At 42.9% G+C, this 20,979-nt stretch overlaps 1 protein-coding gene across 1 annotated transcript in view; it reads left to right on the top strand.

Moving 5' to 3' along the window:
• AFF3 (ALF transcription elongation factor 3) overlaps positions 1-20,979 on the top strand; it is a gene marked incomplete at its 3' end in the record, with an annotated part of 327,228 nt that overhangs the window by 287,113 nt on the left and 19,136 nt on the right. Inside the window, exons 11-14 of the mRNA XM_082057341.1 lie at positions 1,045-2,094; positions 5,171-5,295; positions 8,774-8,975; positions 11,415-11,539. Coding sequence (XP_081913467.1) covers positions 1,045-2,094; positions 5,171-5,295; positions 8,774-8,975; positions 11,415-11,539 — 1,502 coding nt within the window. The remainder of the gene's footprint in view (positions 1-1,044; positions 2,095-5,170; positions 5,296-8,773; positions 8,976-11,414; positions 11,540-20,979) is intronic.

The following is a 20,979-nucleotide window of genomic DNA, read 5'->3' as shown; positions in this document are numbered from 1 at the left end:
CTCTTGAGCAAACTTTCTTCCAGAGCTTTTGATGGTTTTCATGTTAGACTCATGACATGCTTTTTGATTATTCATTTGCAACAGCCCACTGGATCACATTTTGGTTCCAGCTAAGGAAATTAGGAGACTTTTCACACTGGCTTCCATGGAGGTAGGCTATGGGTGGCCATCTACTCCATCATGTTTTTCTCTGGGGTTTTTTTTGCCTTTCCTCTTCATTTTATTACATTCAAATTACTGATTGCAAGAAGCACTAGAAAAACACTTGCACATTGTTCTGAAATAACATTGTCTGAGCTGTGGTTACATTCGAAATCCTAATTATCCCACTTCTTCACTGTCCAAACACAATTATATTTTAGATGCTTACTTATAATTTGATCATGTTTTGACAGGAACGAATAGAAAAACTAACAGGCGCACAATACTTACAAAATGAGCACTTGACAATACCACCACACAACATATGTTTGTGGGATCTCACAGGATTATAACATCAATACCAGACAGATTAAATGAACCGCTTGGTTCACCCTCCAACTCCCCACTACATGCCTCTTTGTGTACTTTTAAAATGCTTTTCATATTTATTCCAATGACGCAGAACACAAAATGCATATCCCTGGCTTTCCTATGATCTCTCCTCCCTTAACCTCAGCTGTACCCTTGCCTTGTTTTCCTCCCTTTCCTATCATCTTTTTGTTTTATTCTATTTGGAAACTTGGGAGCATTTTCCAGGAAAGCGGATGCCAGTGCCACTGCATGAATCATCCTTAGAAATGATGAATCACAAAAGCCATTCTCCTTCCCAGCCTCATTCAGAAACCAACAAGATCCACACTTGCAAAGCATGCCCCACGTCTTCCAACCCACCACACAGGGACAGAGACAGGGACAGGGATAGGGACATGGGAGTTGCCATGGCTTGGGGTGGCTCCTTGACCAGAGGTAAGTCTCAGCAGTACCAGGAGATGCCTGAAGGTATGGTGGGTGAGGGCAGTGAGGTCTCAGCACTAAGCTCATTGCCATCTGTTTCCCTTTCAGCCTGAGCCACCCTCATCCAACAAGTGGCAGCTGGACAAGTGGTTGAATAAAGTCACCCCGCACAAAGCACCCATCCTGACCCACCATGACGGCCCGGCACTGGAGGCCCATCCCTACTATGGACGTGTGAAGGCGGAGCGGCAGGAAAGTGAGAAGACCCCAACCACCGCCCCAGTTGAGCACCGCAGCGGGGAGGGCCGTGCCACCACCGCCACCACTGCCACCGTCGGGGACGGACCGCGGCCCAGGACTGCCAACAAAGCACCGGGCAGCAAGGGCGGCCGGCAAAAGTCACCCCCCGCCGCTGACGGTGCACCCCCAAGGCGGGCAGCGGGAAAGAAGGCACTGCGGCGGGCTGAGAGGACCTCTGCCGGGGACGGCCCCTCTTGCCCTGGGACAGAGGAACCCCCTGGGAGCCACAGCTTTCCGGAAAGCACTGCTGGCGAGGCACCAAGGGCCCGGCCCAGCAGTAGTGCTGTCGGCGGTGGCTGCAGAGCAGGGCACCGCCGGGAGCCCCGCTCAGCCGCAGCTGGTGAGAAGCGCCGGGCCCGGGGGCCGAGCAAAACGGCGCCCAAATCCAAGGAGTTCATTGAGACTGAATCATCGTCCTCGTCGTCCTCTTCCGACTCAGGTTCCGAGTCGGAGCGGGAGGAGCAGCCGCTGCCCAAGGTGCCGGCGGTGGCTGGCGCCGAGCCACGTGCCAAGGACGTGGGGAGCAGCAGTGCTGGCAAACCCCACAGCGGCTGCAGTGCCTTTGGCTCCATTAATGCCAGGACTAGTACTGAGATAGCAAAGGAGCTGGAGGAACAGTTTTACACCCTGGTTCCTTTCGGTAGGAATGAGCTCCTGTCTCCTCTGAAAGACAGTGATGAGGTAAAGTCGCTGTGGGTCAACATTGACTTGGCTCTTTTGTCCAGGATTCCAGAGCGTTTGCCTGAAGAGCCGCTGGCCATGAGCGCCGGAGCAAACCAGGCGGCCAGCCTCCCGCAGGGTAGTAGTGCTGACCCCCCCGCAGAGAAGGGTTTACCGAAATCTAGAAGGAAACGCAAGGTGAGCTTCTGGGGGACAGGTCGGGATGGGTGGGAGGGCCTCCAGCAAGTGGAAGCCGTTGCTTGTGCTGCACCCAGTGCTCGATGACGTGTCTTCTCTGGCCCTGCACTTCAGACCTGGGATTTGTCCCTGCTCACCTCACAGGAACCAGCCAAGCCCCAGGGGAGATGCCATCCCAGGAGGTGATGAAACTCCTGGCCAAGAGGGATTACAGCCCCTTGGAGACAGCATTTGCCACTGGGACGTGGCTTTCCACACCTTAGTGAAGGCACTGCCTTTTTAGTAGGATAGTTTTCTCTCCTGAGGCTTCTCTCAAAACCTGAGTATTTGGAGGTGACGCCTGGATTGACAAAGGGAATATGAGCAGCTGTCTTGTCACGGTCTGCATGATATCAGGGTGTGTGTGGAAAAAGGAGCAACAGCGTCTTTTTTCCCCTCATATTGCCAACAAGAGACAAGCCCTTCAGACCTGGTGGGAAGCCCCGGCTTTATGGGGGATGCACTTGCAGACACCCAAGACTTGTCTGGCTCTGCAGCCTGCCTCCCTCACACTGCTGTAGCCCCCTTTTCGCTCAGGCCTCTCACTCAGGTGTAAGAAGTAGGAGTGTAGTCCATTAGCTATCCCGACCCCAGCAGCACCGTCACAGCAGCAGGCAGACAGGCACAGCCCTCTAGTCACATCCACCCCTCCGCCCTGCCTCTCCTGCATGCTCTCTGAGCCACCGATGGGGCCAAGGAAAAAGCCCTCTCTGCCTCACGGCCACAGCTGTCCACTGAGGAGGCTTTCTGGTCCATTTGTATCAATCTGATCCCAAAAGTCACTCTGAACTGGAATCGCCATCTGCCCAATTTCTGGACAGTTTTACTGTGCAGTCATCTGTCACCCTCTAAGCTACTGTACGTGTGCAGATTGAGCTGTACATTTTTGGGGACCATTTATCTAAAGCAGTCTTTACTCTTTTTTTACCTTTTTTTTTCATTTTTACATTCTTTTTTTAGTATCTGAAAAGTGGCAGCCCTGTTTGGGCCACTGGTAGAGTCATAAGAGAGAGGCCTGATAAGCTCTGAGATGCATTCATCTGCATTTTCTTTAGGAAGTGACATGGAAGTAATGTCACAATACAAAATGATGTGAAACAGGCCAAGAAAGAGTGGCAGAAGTAAAAGATTTATGTTTTGTGTCATAGGAGATGCAAGTGTGATAGTGCCAGCCTGTACACACAGAGGAAACAAGAAGACACGATAACAGAGCAAAGTAAATGCAGTTATGCTAGAAATGCTCAATTCAACTTTCTCTGGCATATATTATCTTTTACTCTTTTTTCTTAAAGCCTTGTTGGTGGTGGTTCTAGTGATACAATAAATGCAAGGCATTCCTGGAGTACCCTCAGCCTTGAATAAGACCCTCAATAGGACAGTTGCCATGCAGACTCACAGTATTTGATCCCCCTTCTCAAAAGACTTCAAGAGAATGGGATATCAGGCATAACTGCAAAATTAGAAAGAGTTCCTTATTATTTCCACCTCTGTCATGATCTCAAGATGAACAACGTAGAGGCAGAGGAGGACTGTTAAGCACTGAGGTGTGAGATCTTCACTTCTGCTATGGTGTTAACCCCATAGCAGCAGCCACAGTGGCAGTGTATAACATGAAGAATGTTGCCATGCAGCAAAACAATAAATACAGCAGAATCAACAGATCACAAGTAAAACTCAGCCAGCACTGGAAATTGGAGAAGTGTTAAAAATGGAAAAGGATGTGGACTTTGCAGAAGGTTGGGAAAGCAGAGCCAATGATAGAACCTAAGGAGCAAAACATTGGCTATGTTTATACCAGTAGCTCAGATAGGGCCAGGGTGCACACAGCAGTGGCACACAGTTACCTGCTTTGTTTAACTGCTAACATACATGCTAACATGGGTTTGGCCTGAATCAACTACTGTTCTTCCAGACAGTGTGTGGCCCTTCCTTGGGACCAGACTAAGGTCCCTTCCCAAAAGGACATCTGAATGTGGCATGCCTTGGTTTGAAGGAGGAGCAAGATGAGTGCATGAGTGTGAGCTACGCAATACCAGTTGGCCTCAGGACCAGTTGCTGATCTGTTATATTTACTAGAATAGGCATAGTCACTGATGCCAGGAAAAAAGAGGGAGAGTGTCGGAGTTTAACCCCAGCTGGCAACTAAGCCCCACACAGCTGCTCATTCACTCCCCCCCACGGTGGGATGGAGGAGAAAATTGGAAGAGTAAGAGTGAGAAAACTCGTATGTTAAGATAAAGACAGTAAAAGCCATGCATACAAGCAAAGCAAAACAAGGGATTTTTTCACCACTTCCATGGGCAGGCAGGTGTTCAGCCATCTCCAGGAAAGCTGGACTCTGTCACACATAACAGTTACCTGGGAATACAAACACCATCACTTCAAACATCCCCCCCTCTCCTTCCCCCAGCTTCCTATACTTAGCATGACATCTTACGGTGTGGAATATCCCTTTGGTCAGCTGGGGTCGGCTGTCCCAGCTGTGTCCCCGCCCAACTTCTTGTGCACCCACAGCGTCCTCACTGGTGGGGTGCTGTGAGAAGCAAAAAAGGCCTTGATGCTGTGCAAGTCCTGCTCAGCAGTAGCTAAAGCATTGCTGTGTTATCAACACTGGTTTTGGCACAAATCCAAAACACAGCCCCACACAAGCTACTATGAAGAAAATTCACTCTGTCCCAGTCCAAAACAGGACAGAGAGACAAAAGAGGTACGAGGTCGAGGACTAGTAAAGAGAAAAGCACACACGAAATAGGCAAAGAGGGCAATATAAAGAAAAAAAATATCCCGAGGTGCAAATGGGGAAGTGGTTGAAGTAATTCAAGTTTTATATTCTACTCCTTCGTTTACACACTGCCTCTTCAGATTTTAGTTTTTTAAGAGGTGGACCAATCATCTCTCATCTGTGTCAGATATGCACTCAAAGGAAGTGTCATCATTAATACCAGAATTCCAGAAAATACTGACACCTGACTTGTTGAAATACTTTTGGATCAGTAATAAATCCAAAACCTACAAGATTATTTTTCTCTTCATTCAGTGTGAGAATGAAGAAGAGTGCAGAGACATCAAGAAGACTCACTTAGAACGAGAGAGTTCTTCACGATTAGCTGCCTCTGCCCACAGCATCACAACAGCAAATCACTGCAATATGAATGAAAATAGGTAAGCATTTTCCTTGCTATTTATCACTGAGTCAATACAACTAGTTGCAGTTTCATGCCGTGTGTTATCTTTTCCTTTAATAGGATTTATTTTTTAATTATCACATTTTATGTGGAAAAAATACCCACTGCATTCTGCTTTCTCCTGGTTTAATGAACAAGTTGGCAGCTCCTGACATATTTATGTACTTGCATTTTTGCCATATTGCACAAAGAAGTTGTGAGTTCAAGTGTGAGGCTCATGGAATGAGTAATTATAGCTAGAGCAGTACGATCATCTGAGACATATTCCCAAACACTGTGTTGCAGGTACCAATTCACATAGGCAACTATCTTACAGCCTTTTCTTTCCTCACAGTGTTAGGAGTTTCAAATGGAAAGTTTGACTGTATAAATACAATAATCTATAAACTCTGTGGAAAAGATTGAGAAACATACTCACAACGATGCCTGTAATACTCAGTTCCAGAATATATTTGAGATCAAATGTTTTTGAGATTGCAAGCAGTTTTTTCTATGTAATTAGTAGGTATTTGAGGATAAGGAACTCAAACTTTATAAACAGTGGGATTTTCAAAGGATGCAGGGCATGAAACAAATGATGAATATTTAGCATTTGCTGGCATGGTTTATGCATACAGACTCCTATCAACGTCAGGTCAATCATACTGAGTTTCTCTGGAGGCTTCCAGCAGTCAAGCTTAGACATGCAGCTTTTCAGAGTTCAGCTGCACACTGCTTAGTACATGCTGGTCATCAGTATTTAAAAAAAAAAAAAAAAAGAAAAAATAATAATTTTCTGGTAGCATGAGGGTATCTCTTGGGGTGGAACTGCTAAAATTAGAGAATAGTTGTATTTATTGTAGTAGGCATTTCTGTTGTACACATCACTGGTGAGTTTGAGCAATTCTTGTCATTAATACCAGAAAAAATCATGGAGAAAACTGATATATATAGTGCTTATTCAAAAATATGCATTCAATTTCTTTGTCCTGACATATCACATATGTTTCATAAAGTGAAAACAATACACAGAACAGTTTGTTTTATTGTGGGTGACTGCATGCAGGCATGCCATTCCTGTTACCACAGTGTCATATGTTTTACGTTGCATTCATTTTCAGAGAATAGCATGGCTGTCATAGTTTGCTGTGTCCCAGGGTTAATCCTGTGCTTCCTGGAAGCAGGGCAATAATTTGTGTTTTGCTTGACATTATAGTCAGTAGTCCTGGTTGCAACTATACATTTAAGAAACAAAGAGGAAGGTCTTAAGTGTATTTTTGCCTCCTAATTCTTTCCTGGTCTGCCCTGCTTCCAGGATGTTTCTGTGGTTTATGCCACTGTAGGACATGATATCAAATGCTGAGATTCCCGTAGCTGAGGATGGGCTGCTGAGGCTGTAACTAAACCAGGAGCGCACACGTCAGGACCTCCTGGCCCTCTTGCAACCTGCAGCTACTAATGCTGGCACATCCCCCCTCCAGTTATGCCACCACAGCTGCATGTGAGGCTCTCCTGTAAATTCACTCAAGAAACTTGCCTGAAACCAGAACTCTTTCTTTTTTGGTTTTTTGTTTTGTTGGTTTTGTTTGTTTTGTTTTGGTTGGTTGGTTTTGCTTGTTTTGGTTTTTAGTTGGTTGGTTGGTTTTTTGGTTGGTTTGTTTTTTGCTTTTTTGGGTTTTTTTTTTTTTGGCCAGGCTAGGTTATTATTATTCATTTCACAGCAAAGCCACACAGATGGTTTGGTCAGTGCAGCTGAGGACTGGTAGCAAAGAGAGGAGTAAAACCACCTTCAGACACAAGCATTTCCTACTGTGGAATTACAGCCTGAGGTGCAGACTAAGCAAGGCCCTGTTTGACAAGAAAGGCTGCAGCATCAAAAAACATCAAAACTGACATCGAGCGCCATGGTCTGCCCACTCCCAGCAGACCAGAGTTCACTGCAGGTTGTTCTTCACAGCTTTCCAGGATAAGATGTTTGACTGCTCACCATATGCTTAGGTGGGCCCTACGCAATGTGCCAAGGGCCATGTAGAAGGTCTGCAGCACAACTAGAAATTGCAGCTACTCCTCACAAGCTCTGGGCCAAGCTTTTGAGGCTTGGGTACGTTTCCAAAGAGCTATGGCTCCTCTTGGATGCCGTAGGCCTGCACTTTAACAGTGATATATAAACATGACCAGTCAAGGCATGGGTTGATGTTTGAAAAGAGGAAAAGAAATGTCAGCATCAACCTGCACATTCAAATTAGTGCCAAAGATCTTATTTTCCTTAGGGGGAGAAGAAGGGCACAGTTGTCCATCTCTTACACCCCAATTCTTGCCTTTGTGTACAGCATTGGTCATTAAAGCAAAACACTGTGTTTTAAAGGTGCTGCACTGTGGGAAACAGGAAAGGTTCTGAATTACGATTCATGGCTTCTTTCACACCTCGTTTTTAAAGACTTGCCAGATAAATGGACAAATGTATGATAAGAGCACATTTAATTAGCTCTGTTCCCTGAAATGATGTGCAGAAATAAAGTATAGTTTATACCATATTCTTTTTTGGCAATTTCATTAAGTGTATACTGTCTGATACAGTAACTATAAAGAAGTGAGAATTGTCCATAAAAAGTAATAGGCTGAATAAAGGCAAATGTGACAAGGAAAGGTATTGTGTTAAAATAGTCTGTCTGACCTTAATCACAGTTTTAGTCTTAATGCAAACTGTATCCTTAAAATAAACTTTTATTTTGTATGCGTTTCTTTTAAGATTTTCAGCTAAATATTTTCTTCAAATTAGTGCATCTGAAGTTTATTTCTGGGCATATTTTTACAGTCCATCCAACTTCTCATCCAAAGGCTTTCCCAAATAAATGAAAGCTGAAAATACTGTCTGTTACAGCTTTCTTCTTTACAAGACAGAGCAGCTCACATTTCTCTGTGTCTACTGTTTGCATATGTTTCCTTTTGTCTGCAATACCAGCCTATCTTTCTTTGTCTTCAAAATCTGTATTAGATTAGTATAAACAGTGCTACCAAAGGCTGGGCATTGTGCACAAAGACAAGCCAGTCATCTTTAAACACATTTCCTGGTTTAGTTTACATATGGTTTTATTGCCATGGCTTATAAATTGTCACCTGCAATGGTGAAATAGGGCTCCATAACCTGAACTTACACTTCAGACCCTAATCTTTGTCTCCAGCTATCCCTTAAGAAATGGTGAGCAAGTGGCCATTTATCTCTGTATTTTTTTCAAGTGCTCTGATACAGACTATATTAACTCCAGAATTACAATTTGCCTTGAAGGGAAAGAGGAAAAACATGATACAAATTTGTAAATGAACTCTTGGTCCCAATCCTGTAAGCTTGTTTCCAGATACCAATAGAGTTTATCCTGCCAGCAGGTTTTAAATTCAAAGTTTTGGTAATATATAAAACATTTACCTTTCTCAAAGCCAGCTTTATGACACTCCATTACTGTAATTTCCATTTCCAGCTTGGCAATACCAATAAATAAAAATGAGAAAATGCTTCGGTCACCCGTCTCTCCCCTCTCTGATGCATCAAAACACAAATACTCCAACGATGATTTAACTTCTTCCAGCAGACCTAATGGCAGCAGTCTATTACCTTCCATCTCCTCCAGCAAAAAACATAAGGGTGAAATCCAGTCGCAGCCACATCCTGGAGACTTCAATGTAAGTTTATGCTGTTGTTCACAATATAAAGCCTAGCTGTGTATTTTTTACTTTGTATTGGAATCCATGATAGGTTTGCAGAATGTTATGCAAAAAAGATGTAATAATGAATGTTGTATTGTAAGTTCAGTTTTTCTGGTTTGGAGTTTAGCAAGGCACAGAAGAAAGGAAAGAGAGCATGCTGTAAAATGAGAAAACACCAAAGGCTACATACGCAAAAAGTAAAAACTGATGGCCCAAAACAAATGGCTTTAGGCCTCCAGAGTATGGCTTGGGCACAGTGCAAGCCCCCTACATCCAAGAGTGTGGTGCATGACACCTCTGCTGTGTAAGTCCTCTGCTTAGCCACTGCCTGACCATGAGTGTGCCTGCAGACAAGTTCTCTTACGTGTCTTACAACCAGCTTTCTCAGACACCTCAGTTTACTCCTGACACAGGTAAACAATGTAGCACCAGCTAACTCAGCTCCATCAGAGCCCAGGTATTCAGATACCTACCAGAGCCTCAAGCACACTAAACATGTCCAGAGCACCCTTCCAGATAAGGCCATATTTCTGCACCAGCTGGTAGCCACTGCCCTCAGAGCATGGAGAAAGAGGAGTAGGTGCTGCCTTCCCTGAGCTCTGTGATTAGGATGCTGGAGTACAGAGCCTGTTAGCTCTAGCTGAGGGAATTCAGATCTCTCTCACTTCTCAGAATCATACCCTACTATCCAGCCTACAGGACACTCCAAGTAGAAGATCAAGGGTAGATTATTGTCACATCTCCCCTTGAAGCGGTTCTGTCTTGTGTGAAACACCTCAGAGAAGCAATTTAGGTACTATCATATTGATGTCCACTGCAGGAACATCTAGTGAAGCTGTTAGGGCACTCTTCCACTGCTAGAAGGGCCCATGCCCCTCTGCTTGCTACAAAAGCCATTTATATATTCTATCCTATATCTATTTGTTGTATTTGCTACTTGATAGAAAAGAGGCTTCAAAAACCTAAGTATTAGTAGCAGTGGTCTCTTCCAGCCACTTTTGCTGGGGGGATAACTGTCCTGTAGTATATTTTAAGTACATATGTATATACCTAAGTATATTTATTTTTTGGAGGTGGAGTTAGAAGTAATAACTATAATCTTAATTTTGGACACATTTTGAAAAACAAGTTATCATAAATTGCGTGTTTCAAGAGTATCCCACAGATGGTAAACTGAAAAAAAAAAATAATTACATAAAAATATTCCAATAAAAAGGTATTTTAACATATCATAGTCTTTATTTTTTTCATTAATTAAATGTAACTTTTTAAACATTTTAACTTCCAAAATAGAAGTTTAGAGGTTTATAACCCATACAGAATTATAATTATATGAATCTTCACTGGATATCTTGAAAACAATTTAAATTCCTTCACAGGCAAATGTGCTGGAAATCAAAAGTAAAAGGTGATTGCTTTATGATCCACACCCTTAGCAAATTCATTTCACTGAGATTTTCTGCATAGCCTAGCAATGCACCATTTGGTCAACACTTTAACAAGCTTAGCAATAAAATTCTTATGTATCTGGTTATTCATCTGAAAACTTTAGCCTGCTGAACTGATCTGGATGTGCCATATAGCAGACGAGCGCTCATGAATTATGAAGGTTAAAGTTAGCTTTGTTTTATCCCAGCTTCCTACCTGGCACCTAGCTGGCATGCCCAAGTGGAACTTTGAATTTCTGTCAGAGATCAGAAGACAAGGAGTGGCTTTTATCCATTTGAGCTTTTTATGCATTTCCCTATTGTATTTCTGTCTGTCACCTGACAGAGAAACACCAGTGTTTTCTGGCAGTGGTTATCAACCAAAACCAACTTGGGTCCCTCTGCTTTGCACTGTGGCCCACACAGCAGGTCACTTGGTGGGAGGAATGAGGGGAAAAAGACACGTGCTTCTGCTGTGGCACAGAGCAGGGATCTTTCGAGCTGATCAGGGGCCCAGAGCAGAAAGAAACATGGACCTTGGGCTACAAATTCATAGTGCATGGGTACATCAGCAGTGCAGCGTGAAACGAGTCAAACAAGCAAGCCTTGCCCCCCCAAGGCAAGGTATAATGCTAGTTTGGAAGCTGAAGACTAGAGATATAACTTGATATTCTAAATGACCACAACAGATCTATTCTTTAATAATTTCACTTACTGTGTTTCAGAGTGTTTTGATAGTTAGTAATGGTTCAGCTCCATTTCTTTTGTGTATCACACTGGAACTCGAGCCCTTTAGAAAGTGCTCTGAGCAATATCTGTGAATTTGTGGCTATCAGTGACAGGACAGTTAAACATACTCCCTGCTGAAATAGTAAGAAAACTAACTGTCAATTTACAACACAGTGCAAAGACACTCTGTTGTTTATTAGTTGCTTTTTTGAAGTTAGTAGCCAATTCCTCATTGTCTTCTCTGCTCTTTGTTGTCTAGAAAGCAATTCACATTGATTCAGAAAATGTTCTTTGCAATAAGCCCCAGTCCCAAACAGAACCTTGGTCACCTCTGTCCAGCACACCCAGGGACTGCAGAAGGACAAAGCTCATCTTCGATGATATGTAAGTACAGATTACTTCAAAATAAAGAAAGCAATGTCATTTTCTGTGTTTAAAGAGAGGAAAATGCAATTTGTCCAACAAGAACTGAGACATGGCCAGAAGTATTGCAGGAGTACTGTAAATTGACAAATAAATGAGTCTTTAATTTTTCATAATAAATTAAGCCTCTAATCATCAGGGAGCAGTGAGGACTGGCTGGTTCCTAAAGCATGGGGAGCCAGGAGCCAAGGGGCAGAAGGTGGCTGGTAGGGCAGGGGCTGTGCCAGCCAGGGCTCCAGTCCTACAACAGCCAAACAAGGTGAGCAGGGCAGGCCCAAGGTTAGAGTCAGGTTCAACCGAGAGTCTCGATCCTCAGGCAAGTCCAAGGTCAGGCCAGGATCAGGTCCGGTGAGGGTCAGAGACAGAGCCCAGTGACTGACAAGTGTGCAGAGTGATGAGGCAGTTCTGAGGTCCAGCCAAGAAGACCCATGTGGTCAGGGTCCAGATCAATGAGGGCCATGACCAGGCACAAGCAAGGCTGTGAAAGGCCTGAAGACTGGCACACTCATGAGTTGAACAGGGAGTGAAGGCCCAGACCTGAGTTTAAATTGATTTCTTTAGCCCATGGGCTTGGGTGGGGGGGCCACATGAGGGTTTATTGTTACCCTTGAGGCTCTGGGATTAATTATGCACACATCAGACTATTAATACATACAGAACCATAGCAAGGCAGGCTGACACGGGCACCCTTCTTGTGCACCCTTTGGAGCAAGGGGAGTAGACACATGGGAGCCTTTTATCCCTGAGCCTTGATAGCTGCTACTGCCATTGCTACTGCTGCTCAGAAAAAGCCATCACAAAGGCAGGATGAGTAGGAAGCAACAGTGGTAGGCGTGAGTACCTGGAGGGATATCTGGCCCTCCCCACCTCCACTACATCCTTCAAACAGCCCCTCATCTCTTCCTATGAGAATAATTTCAGCTTGCAATTGTCTTGCTTTTCTTTTTGGTGAAATAAAATCACTAGTTTGTTTACTCAGATCATTTAGGATGGTGTATTATTTAGATAAGGTATAAAGACGAAAATGGAGCTTGAAATCCTTGTATCTAGAAATTCCAGATGCTTTTTTACTTGCAGTTTTCTGGCCTGAAAATACTGATTTTTCTCAAGTAGGAGAGGTTCTGTTGAAGCTATGCCTCTGACTGCCTGGAACAAACACAGCTCCGTAAGCTATGTGACCTTGATGCGCCTTTTGTGCTCCCAGACTGTCACCTACAACATTACTAACTCTTTTATACCAAGAGAAACCCTGGGAAAACAGCCCTGTTTCCTAAGGAACTGCTTTTTATTATAACTGGGGTTCAATAATAACAATAATCTAATAATTGTAATAATCTTAATGTTTGTTCAACCAGCTGGTGTGAGGGACAACTAGAGAGATGGCAGCTTGTCATACAGAGAATCCAAGTTTCCTACTATAATGCAAAAATGACTCCCATAGACTTCAAAAGGACATAACTGTTTTGTTTGTCAAGAAGACTGTTGAGATTAATGTCTGTGTGTATTCATAGCAGTCATAAGGAGATGTAAGATGAATAAATGTAGCTATTTTTTCTGCCCCTTTTGGAGAAAACTCCTCCCTGTGTATATATTCCTATTTTCCCTCTTTCTCCTCTCCCCTCCATGTAATTTTTTTTAATCTTCAAGTGCTTTTATTCAACAGTCTGCACTGAGGAAATTTGAAACTGTTTAGAAGTACTAGCTAACTCTTCGTATCTCTTAGAATACTTTATCATCTATAATGTATTTGCAATTGTTCATTTTTTCTGCAGTTTATACATGTACATATGAGGCAGAAAGGTATCAGTGTGCCTGGTAGAAGTCAAAATTGTAGAACATGCTCATCTGTTTGGATTAGAAAAAAACACAGTCAGAAACTGCTACAACAGAACTATTGTGATATTTCCCTCAAGATGCTGACAAAAAAAACAGAGAGACTTGTTTGTTTTGTTTTTCCCCTAGAATACTGTCATAGAAAAACTGCTTTTTTCACTGTCTTTATAATCTAAGAGGCTTTTATCACTTGCTTTCTCCATTGGTGATACATGTGATTTCTGTGGCAGACATCTTCAATAAAACTGTTTCACCTTTTCAGAGGGAGATACAATAAAACTGTTTGTTTTTAGTGCTTTCCGTGTAGAATGTCCCCAAGCAACCTGTAGCCCATTAAAAAAAGGCAAGCTAAGAAACCAAATATGATAAAACATAGAATCAAATATGTCTTAATTTGCCCTTAAAAACTAGAAGCCGCTAACTGGTTGTTGTGCCAACTAGAGGAGGGAGATTTTCATGTACTACAACTGTCGTCCACAACCTGTATCTAGGAAACACCAGAAGAATACCAGCTACACTAGATCTTGATTCTGAAATTACTGTGCAGGGAAGTCACTGAAATGTAGCAGATTAGACTGGCTGCAAATGTTAAATGTCAAGGAATTTGACTCACACATTAGAAGGATCAAATTAAACATGGCAGCCAGTATCTTTCAGATTCATATAGCACCATAGCAGAGGATTTGAAAGAATGCAATACAGCAGTCTAAAATTATGTAGTAATCCTAATGGCCACATTTGTCTAAAATCATGCCTATGAAGTATTTGATCTCATAATCCATGAAGTTCTGAATTACTGTAATCCAGCCATGGCTTTAAAGTCTCCTTTTAAATCAGAATCTATAGTTTTTAAGAGACTAAATCCCTTATATTTGATTTAAAACAACAACTAATTTTTCTGAACAATCAGTCCCTTATTGCTTTATTTTCAATTTATTCTCTCCATATCATTGACAACAGCTGTCACTAGCAAGAAATTGGAACACAAGTAGGTCAATAAAAAGTATATCTTGCTTGGCAGAGTGTTGTGTACACATACATCACAATATAAAAGTAAATATAGCCTTCAAAAGGCAGGCAAAATCCTACTTCCCCTGGTTTGCCATTGTTTACTGACTGCTTCGAGGTACCCAGCGTGCCACATGTATAAGTGACATCAATGCTGTTTCCAGTATTAATTCTTAACAAGATTTCCTAGATTTTTTGGCCATTTCTGACTCTATGAAGAGAAAAATTTCAAGGCTACATAATAATGCTTCAAGCCAAATTCAGTCCTGCTGTAATTTCACTGAATGACAGAATTCCCAATAACTGCATTTAGGAACAAAGTCTGTTGTCCTTGAAGTGAGGAGCACAGACATGCTGTGGGTGCCTGAGGGCACAGTCCTACACGCTCCTCCCAATCCTGCATGTGTGGTATAAAAAGAGCAGAGCGTACCCAGCTACTCGGTTCTCCTTATGGCTAAACCAGAACTTGCTCCTCAGGATTATTTCTCACTTGTGTTGTGGGTTACCCTTTCAAACTTGGGGTGTGGGTATTTTCACTTACATTTATTTTTCTTCTTTTTTCTGGCCTTGTAGGAGCAAGACAATACATCTTCAGCTTTTTTTTTAACTCTTATTTTTTGAATGTTTCTTTCCGCCTTTATGAATTTAGGTGCTACACACACCCACCAGCTTTACCTTGTCCTAAGGACAGGCATATCCTGCTGTGAGATCTCATTCCTGTGGTTTTTTGTCAGCCAGTAAACCATGTACCCAGAAAATATTCAACCCGTCAAGGTGTTATGGATAGAACTCATAAAAAGCTCTAAAGATAATTTCTTGGTGCATCTCTTTTGTTTTGGCTTGAATCCCAAGTCTCTCATTTTCAGTCTCCTCATCTTTGTTTCTCTGCTTCAGAGTGGAAAAGAAAAGGTGCTCTTGGGTTGTGACTCCCATACAACTATCTGGAAGCATAGATGAGGTTCTTAGGGACATGGATTAGAGGTGGACTTGACAGTCCCAGGTTAATGATTGGACTCCATGTTCTTAAAAGTCTTTTCCAATCAGAATGATTTTATGATTCTATAGAGTCATTTCACTTTGCATTGCTCCAAATACCTCAAGGACTCCTTGTCTTCTGGAGTATGTAGAAATACTTTTGTAGTGCTGAGCACATCCTCAGTCGCACAGTTAAGGAAAAGAGCTTGGTTCCTCTTTCTTCCCATCCGCAATCTAAAAAATCACTGGTCAGATAGACCAACACCTACTACACTAAGTCCTTCACAAATTCATATGCTTGTTTTGGACTGCTCCCAGTTTCTTGGCTTTTGGGGGATGTGAAGACTTTATCTGACCATCCCATTCTTCCTCTCCTTCTTACCTGTGGCACTGAATTTTCTCATATGTACACTGCCCATGAGAAAATAACATTAAACTATTAGCAGACACTGCTTCCATTATTAGATAATTAAGCTACCTGTTCTCTGCAAGACCTCCTACCCCCTTTCTTTTTAGGGACACCTTCTGAGAGCTTGATCTGGTGGGAAATAAATGTTTTGTCAGCTCTAGCAAGAGGTTCTCACAGGGTAAAGAATTTATAGCCACCATTCCCTGTCATCAAATAAAAGATGAAGCTGTGGACCTCATTTGAGCTTACAGACTACATCCATGCCCCTCCTCTGTTCCTATGGGTAAGTGGTCCAGCACTGCTTATGTTTATATAATTATATAATTTATAGAAGTATAACTGTCTTCACTCCCCAAAACGAAGAACACTCACCGCTTCCTGAGAGCAATCCCTGGCCTGTACAGTCCCCAGCTGTGCCCAAGCAGTCTGCAACCAAGTTTAAAACTATGCCAGGGAGCGTATTAGCAATTAAAGACCACAGGTGATCTACAGAGCTGGTACCCTGTCCTGCTTATTTTACTTGCACAGACATAGCCAAGGAATGGTTTTACTGACAGACTCCGATACAAAACAGCCTCTAATAATTTTGCCACTCAAGAAAGAGGATTTGTTTGCATCAATTTATTTTGGTTCACCTTTTTCTTACTCTATGTCTTGACTAGAAAACATCTTTAGTCTACAGTGAATCATAATAATGAGCAGGACAAAAGTCTTCTAATCAGGCTCAGAAAACTTTCCTCCAGGTCCCAGCAGCAGAGCTGAATCTTTCAGACAGGAGAGGACAGTCTCTCCCATCAGTCTCTCCCAGTCTTTCCTCACCTCTGTAACTGGTGAGCGATGAGCCTGCAGCAGGTGATAAGCAACCTCCAAACCCTGTAGCTCTTTGGCTAATCTAGTTCTCGTACTGAATATGAGGAAGTCTCAGCTAACCTCCCATGGTGTTTATCATTCTCCCATACCTCTGGTTCTTGACAGAGCTTGTTTTCCTTAGGTAGAAAACATTGGTTTCTCCTCAAAGAACTAAACATCCATCCCAGTGTAACTCAGAGTTTGTCTTGTGCTGGATCATAGAGCAGTGTTGGTTTTCATCATCCTTAATGCCAGGATTCATAGGTGTTGTGTGTAAAAGATATTCTAATGCCTCTATTTGCAGCTTAATTCCTAGGTCAGCTTTGCTGTCCCTGTGGCAGTGGAAAATATCTTCACATACACTTGAAAAATGTGCTTGAAGTCCGTTTTCCACCATATAATTACCCAGAAGTTTCCCTTTGGACTAGAAGACTCACTGTAATGACTCTAGGGCACAAAGGCTCTGATCCCCCAACGAAATAGATCTTTCAATACATAAAGGATATTTTTATATTCCAGTGATAACTAGCAAATGATCATAACCACTTTAGCCTCAAGAATCACAGGTCAACTGTTCAAACTCATGTTTAGTCTGGGAGTACCCTGTTCATCTTGACAACCAACAATGAGTCATGAAGCTGGAGAGAGAGGCTCTGATGACTTAATGCACATGAGGAATATACATTCTCAAAATCCTTATCAGATGCTTTCCTGGTCTTCTAGTGCTTCATTATGTTTTCTTTCAAATCCTACAATTACTGAAGTTTCTTAGAAAGGCATTGCAGGACAGAGCCCTGGACAGAGACTTTGTTTCAGGATCACCTGCTCCTTTCAGTGTAGATTCCCCATGCATTGACTCAAGTTTCACATGTGCTGTCACTCAACACTTTCACCCACACCTTGGCTTCTCACTCACCACAGCTGGGAACATCAGAGCTGCCTACCAGGTAGCCTCTCTCCCAGAAAGGTCTTTCTGCCTTTGTTTTTCACCTGCCTCTTGGGAATTCAGGTTGTGATTCTGTGGCATTTTAAACCAATAAAAATCTGCACTGCTATGGTCATGCCTTCTCTACTTCTGACTGTAAAGGCTTTCACCTTACCTTCAACAAAAATTAGTTGATTGCAGAGTATCTATTGAACATACAAGAAAAGAGGCAAAATCATAATTTATCTGCAAGGATGTAATGTTTTTCCCCTTCTGCTTTTAATACAGAAGCTCAAGTGTCTATTGTTAATAGTTCTGTCATTCCTCTCTCTTCACAGGTACACTTTGCCCTTGCATGTTTTGTTCTAGGTATTGATTTCACATAGATACCATGGAAGTCATGAGTCTGGTTCATGCACAGGAATTTGTAGTGGGTTTTGACTCTTTCTCTTGGTCTCCTATACTTAACTACATTGACGTAACTACAGACCGGGTAGCTATTGATCAGTCAGCCTCACCTCCATCCCTGGAAAGTTGGTGGAACAGCTTATCCTTGGTGCCATGTCAAGGTATATCAAGGATAAGAGGGTCATTAGGGACAGTCAACATGGCTTCACCAAGGGGAAGTCGTGCTTAACCAACCTCATAGCCTTTTATGAGGACATAACCAGGTGGATAGGTGATGGCAAAGCAGTGGATGTGGTCTATCTTGATTTCAGTAAAGCGTTTGACACAGTCTCCCACAGCATCCTTGCAGCTAAACTGAGGAAGTGTGGTCTGGAGGACTGCGTAGTGATGTGGACTGGGAACTGGCTGAAGGGAAGAAGCCAGAGAGTCATGGTCAATGGGACAGAGTCTAGTTGGAGGCCTGTATCTAGTGGAGTCCCTCAAGGGTCAGTATTTGGACCAGTACTATTCAATATATTCATCAACGACCTGGATGAGGGAACAGAGTGCAATGTCAGCAGTTTTACTGCTGGCACCAAGCTGGGAGGAGTGGCTGACACGCCAGAAGGCTGTGCTGCCATCCAGCGAGACCTGGACAGGCTGGAGAGTTGGGCAGGGAAAAATTTAATGACATATAACAAGGGCAAGTGTAGAGTCCTGCATCTGGGCAGGAACAGCTCCAGGTTCCAGTATAAGTTGGGGAGTGACCTATTAGAGAGCAGCATAGGGGAAAGGGACCTGGGGGTCCTGGTGGACAGCAGGATGACCATGAGCCAGCACTGTGCCCTTGTGGCCAGGAAGGCCAATGGCATCCTGGGGTGTATTAGAAGGGGTGTGGTCAAGAGAGGTTCTCCTTCCCCTCTACTTTGCCCTGGTGAGACCACATCTGGAATAGTGTCCAGTTCTGGGCCCCTCAGTTCAAGAAGGGCAGGGAACTGCTGGAGGGAGTCCAGCGCAGGCCAACAAAGATGATTAAGGGAGTGGAGCATCTCCCTTCTGAGGAAAGGCTGAGGGAGCTGGGTCTCTTTAGCTTGGAGAAGAGGAGACTGAGGGGTGACCTCATTAATGTTTACAGATATATAAAGGGTGAGTGTCACAAGGATGGAGCCAGGCTCTTCTCGATGACAATCAAGGGTAGAACAAGGGGCAATGGGTACAAACTGGCACACAGGAGGTTCCACTTAAGTATGAGAAGAAATGTCTTCACAGTGAGGGTGACAGAGCACTGGAACAGGCTGCCCAGGGGGGTTGTGGAGTCTCCTTCTCTGGAGACATTCAAAACCCGCCTGGACACATTCCTGTGTAACCTCATCTAGGTCTTCCTGCTCCAGCAGGGGGATTGGACTAGATGATCTTTCAAGGTCCCTTCCAATTGCTAACATTCTGTGATTCTGTGACATGGTTAGTCTGGGGGATTTTGCATTTAGCCAAAATAGGAATCCCCAGTTATTTGATCTTTCTTCATTTAATTTAAATTAGGTGACATGCTTTAATTTGATCTTCTGGTTTTTGCAACAATAGCTCCATCTCTAGGTATCTGTACTATTCATCTAACCTAAGCTATTGACTTTGCTTTACTAAGCCCAACAAGATAGTAGTTGTTGTGTGATTGAGTAATTTTTTCTTACACTTGGCCTGACTTCAGTCAGATCCTTTGTCCTTGTCTTTCTGAAATGCCTGTAGCGCTATCTTTTGGTCACAAATACCCTCTCTGCCCTCTCCACATATATTATATGCTCCTCTGCTGATCTCTACTGACCTGCTGGCTCTGCCATAGTGAGCATGACTCCCAAACCTAGGTATCCACCTTGTACAATGCCATGGGCTCTCCCCCACCTTGTATGCCACCATGTGTGCCATGCCCCAGACACAGCAGTGCCACGTCCCATAAAATGGCATTTATTTTAAGTTATGGAATGGACAGGAGGCCATGATACTAAGAACACTATTTGTATAATAATACCTGCTCCCCAGCTTCAGCTCTGTCCTTTGCCCCCAGGATGACCACCCTTATCTATAACGTGTCAGATGTGCTCCTGACATACATGCCAGTATGAAACAGCAAATAGGCAGAGCTGTATACACCTGCCTTTCACTTTATGAGGTTTTCTTGCTCTTACAGAATTTTCTTCTCTTTTGGGACTGAAACTTAAGGGCCTGCTGGTACAGCTTTAAAACCTGGGCATAGGCTAACCCTGACTATGCCAGTTTGTTCTGATTTTCCCCTATGTCTGACTATAAAGTCACTTATTTCCCTGTTCTTCTTCCTTCCAGCACACTCATTTTTTTAGGGTCTAAATTACTGAAGTTGTGAAGCTGGTCCTATATTTAGAATTACGATTTAAGCTGCTTTTATTATGAGCAGTTGTTGTACACTGAGGAAGCACTAGTTTGTTCTTTTATAACACTTCAGCAGAATTATCTCTGAAGGGTATTAAAATATGCACTCGGCTACATTTATGATGTTTAATTGAACTTTTATTAGTTTTTTTAATGTATCCTCATAAAGCACCATGCCACAGTAAGAAATAATGTACAAGTGATAGATTATGTAAATGAAGCAGAAAATGCTATAGTTTAGTATTTAGTTCGTATAAAATATAAAAATTAGATGAAAAATGTGATTTTGAATGCAGTTATAATTAAAATTGTATATTGGAGTCTAAGCTACACCATGCTCTGTAAATACCAGCGGTTGTGCTTAGTTCCAAGATTATGTTGCAGTAGATGCTGATAAATTACTGTGTGAAGTAAGGCTTTTATTGATTCACTTTGTTTGATTCTCTTCCCTTTTTTTATGGTGCGAGTTTACATTTTTGCAATTATCTGCTAAACTGGAGTAAATTAAATTCCGAGAAGGCAGCAAAAGACAAAGGTGGCAGAGATGCGCTTGTAATGGCGTGGAGCTAAATAGGATGAGAGGGTGAGAAACACATACACACACACAAGCATTTC

This window comes from Streptopelia decaocto (genome assembly GCF_964273445.1).
Source record: "Streptopelia decaocto genome assembly, chromosome: 1".
Taxonomy (NCBI): Eukaryota; Metazoa; Chordata; class Aves; order Columbiformes; family Columbidae; genus Streptopelia; species Streptopelia decaocto.
The sequence above is the reverse complement of the archived record's forward strand: the minus strand, read 5'-3'. Positions and strand labels throughout refer to the sequence as shown.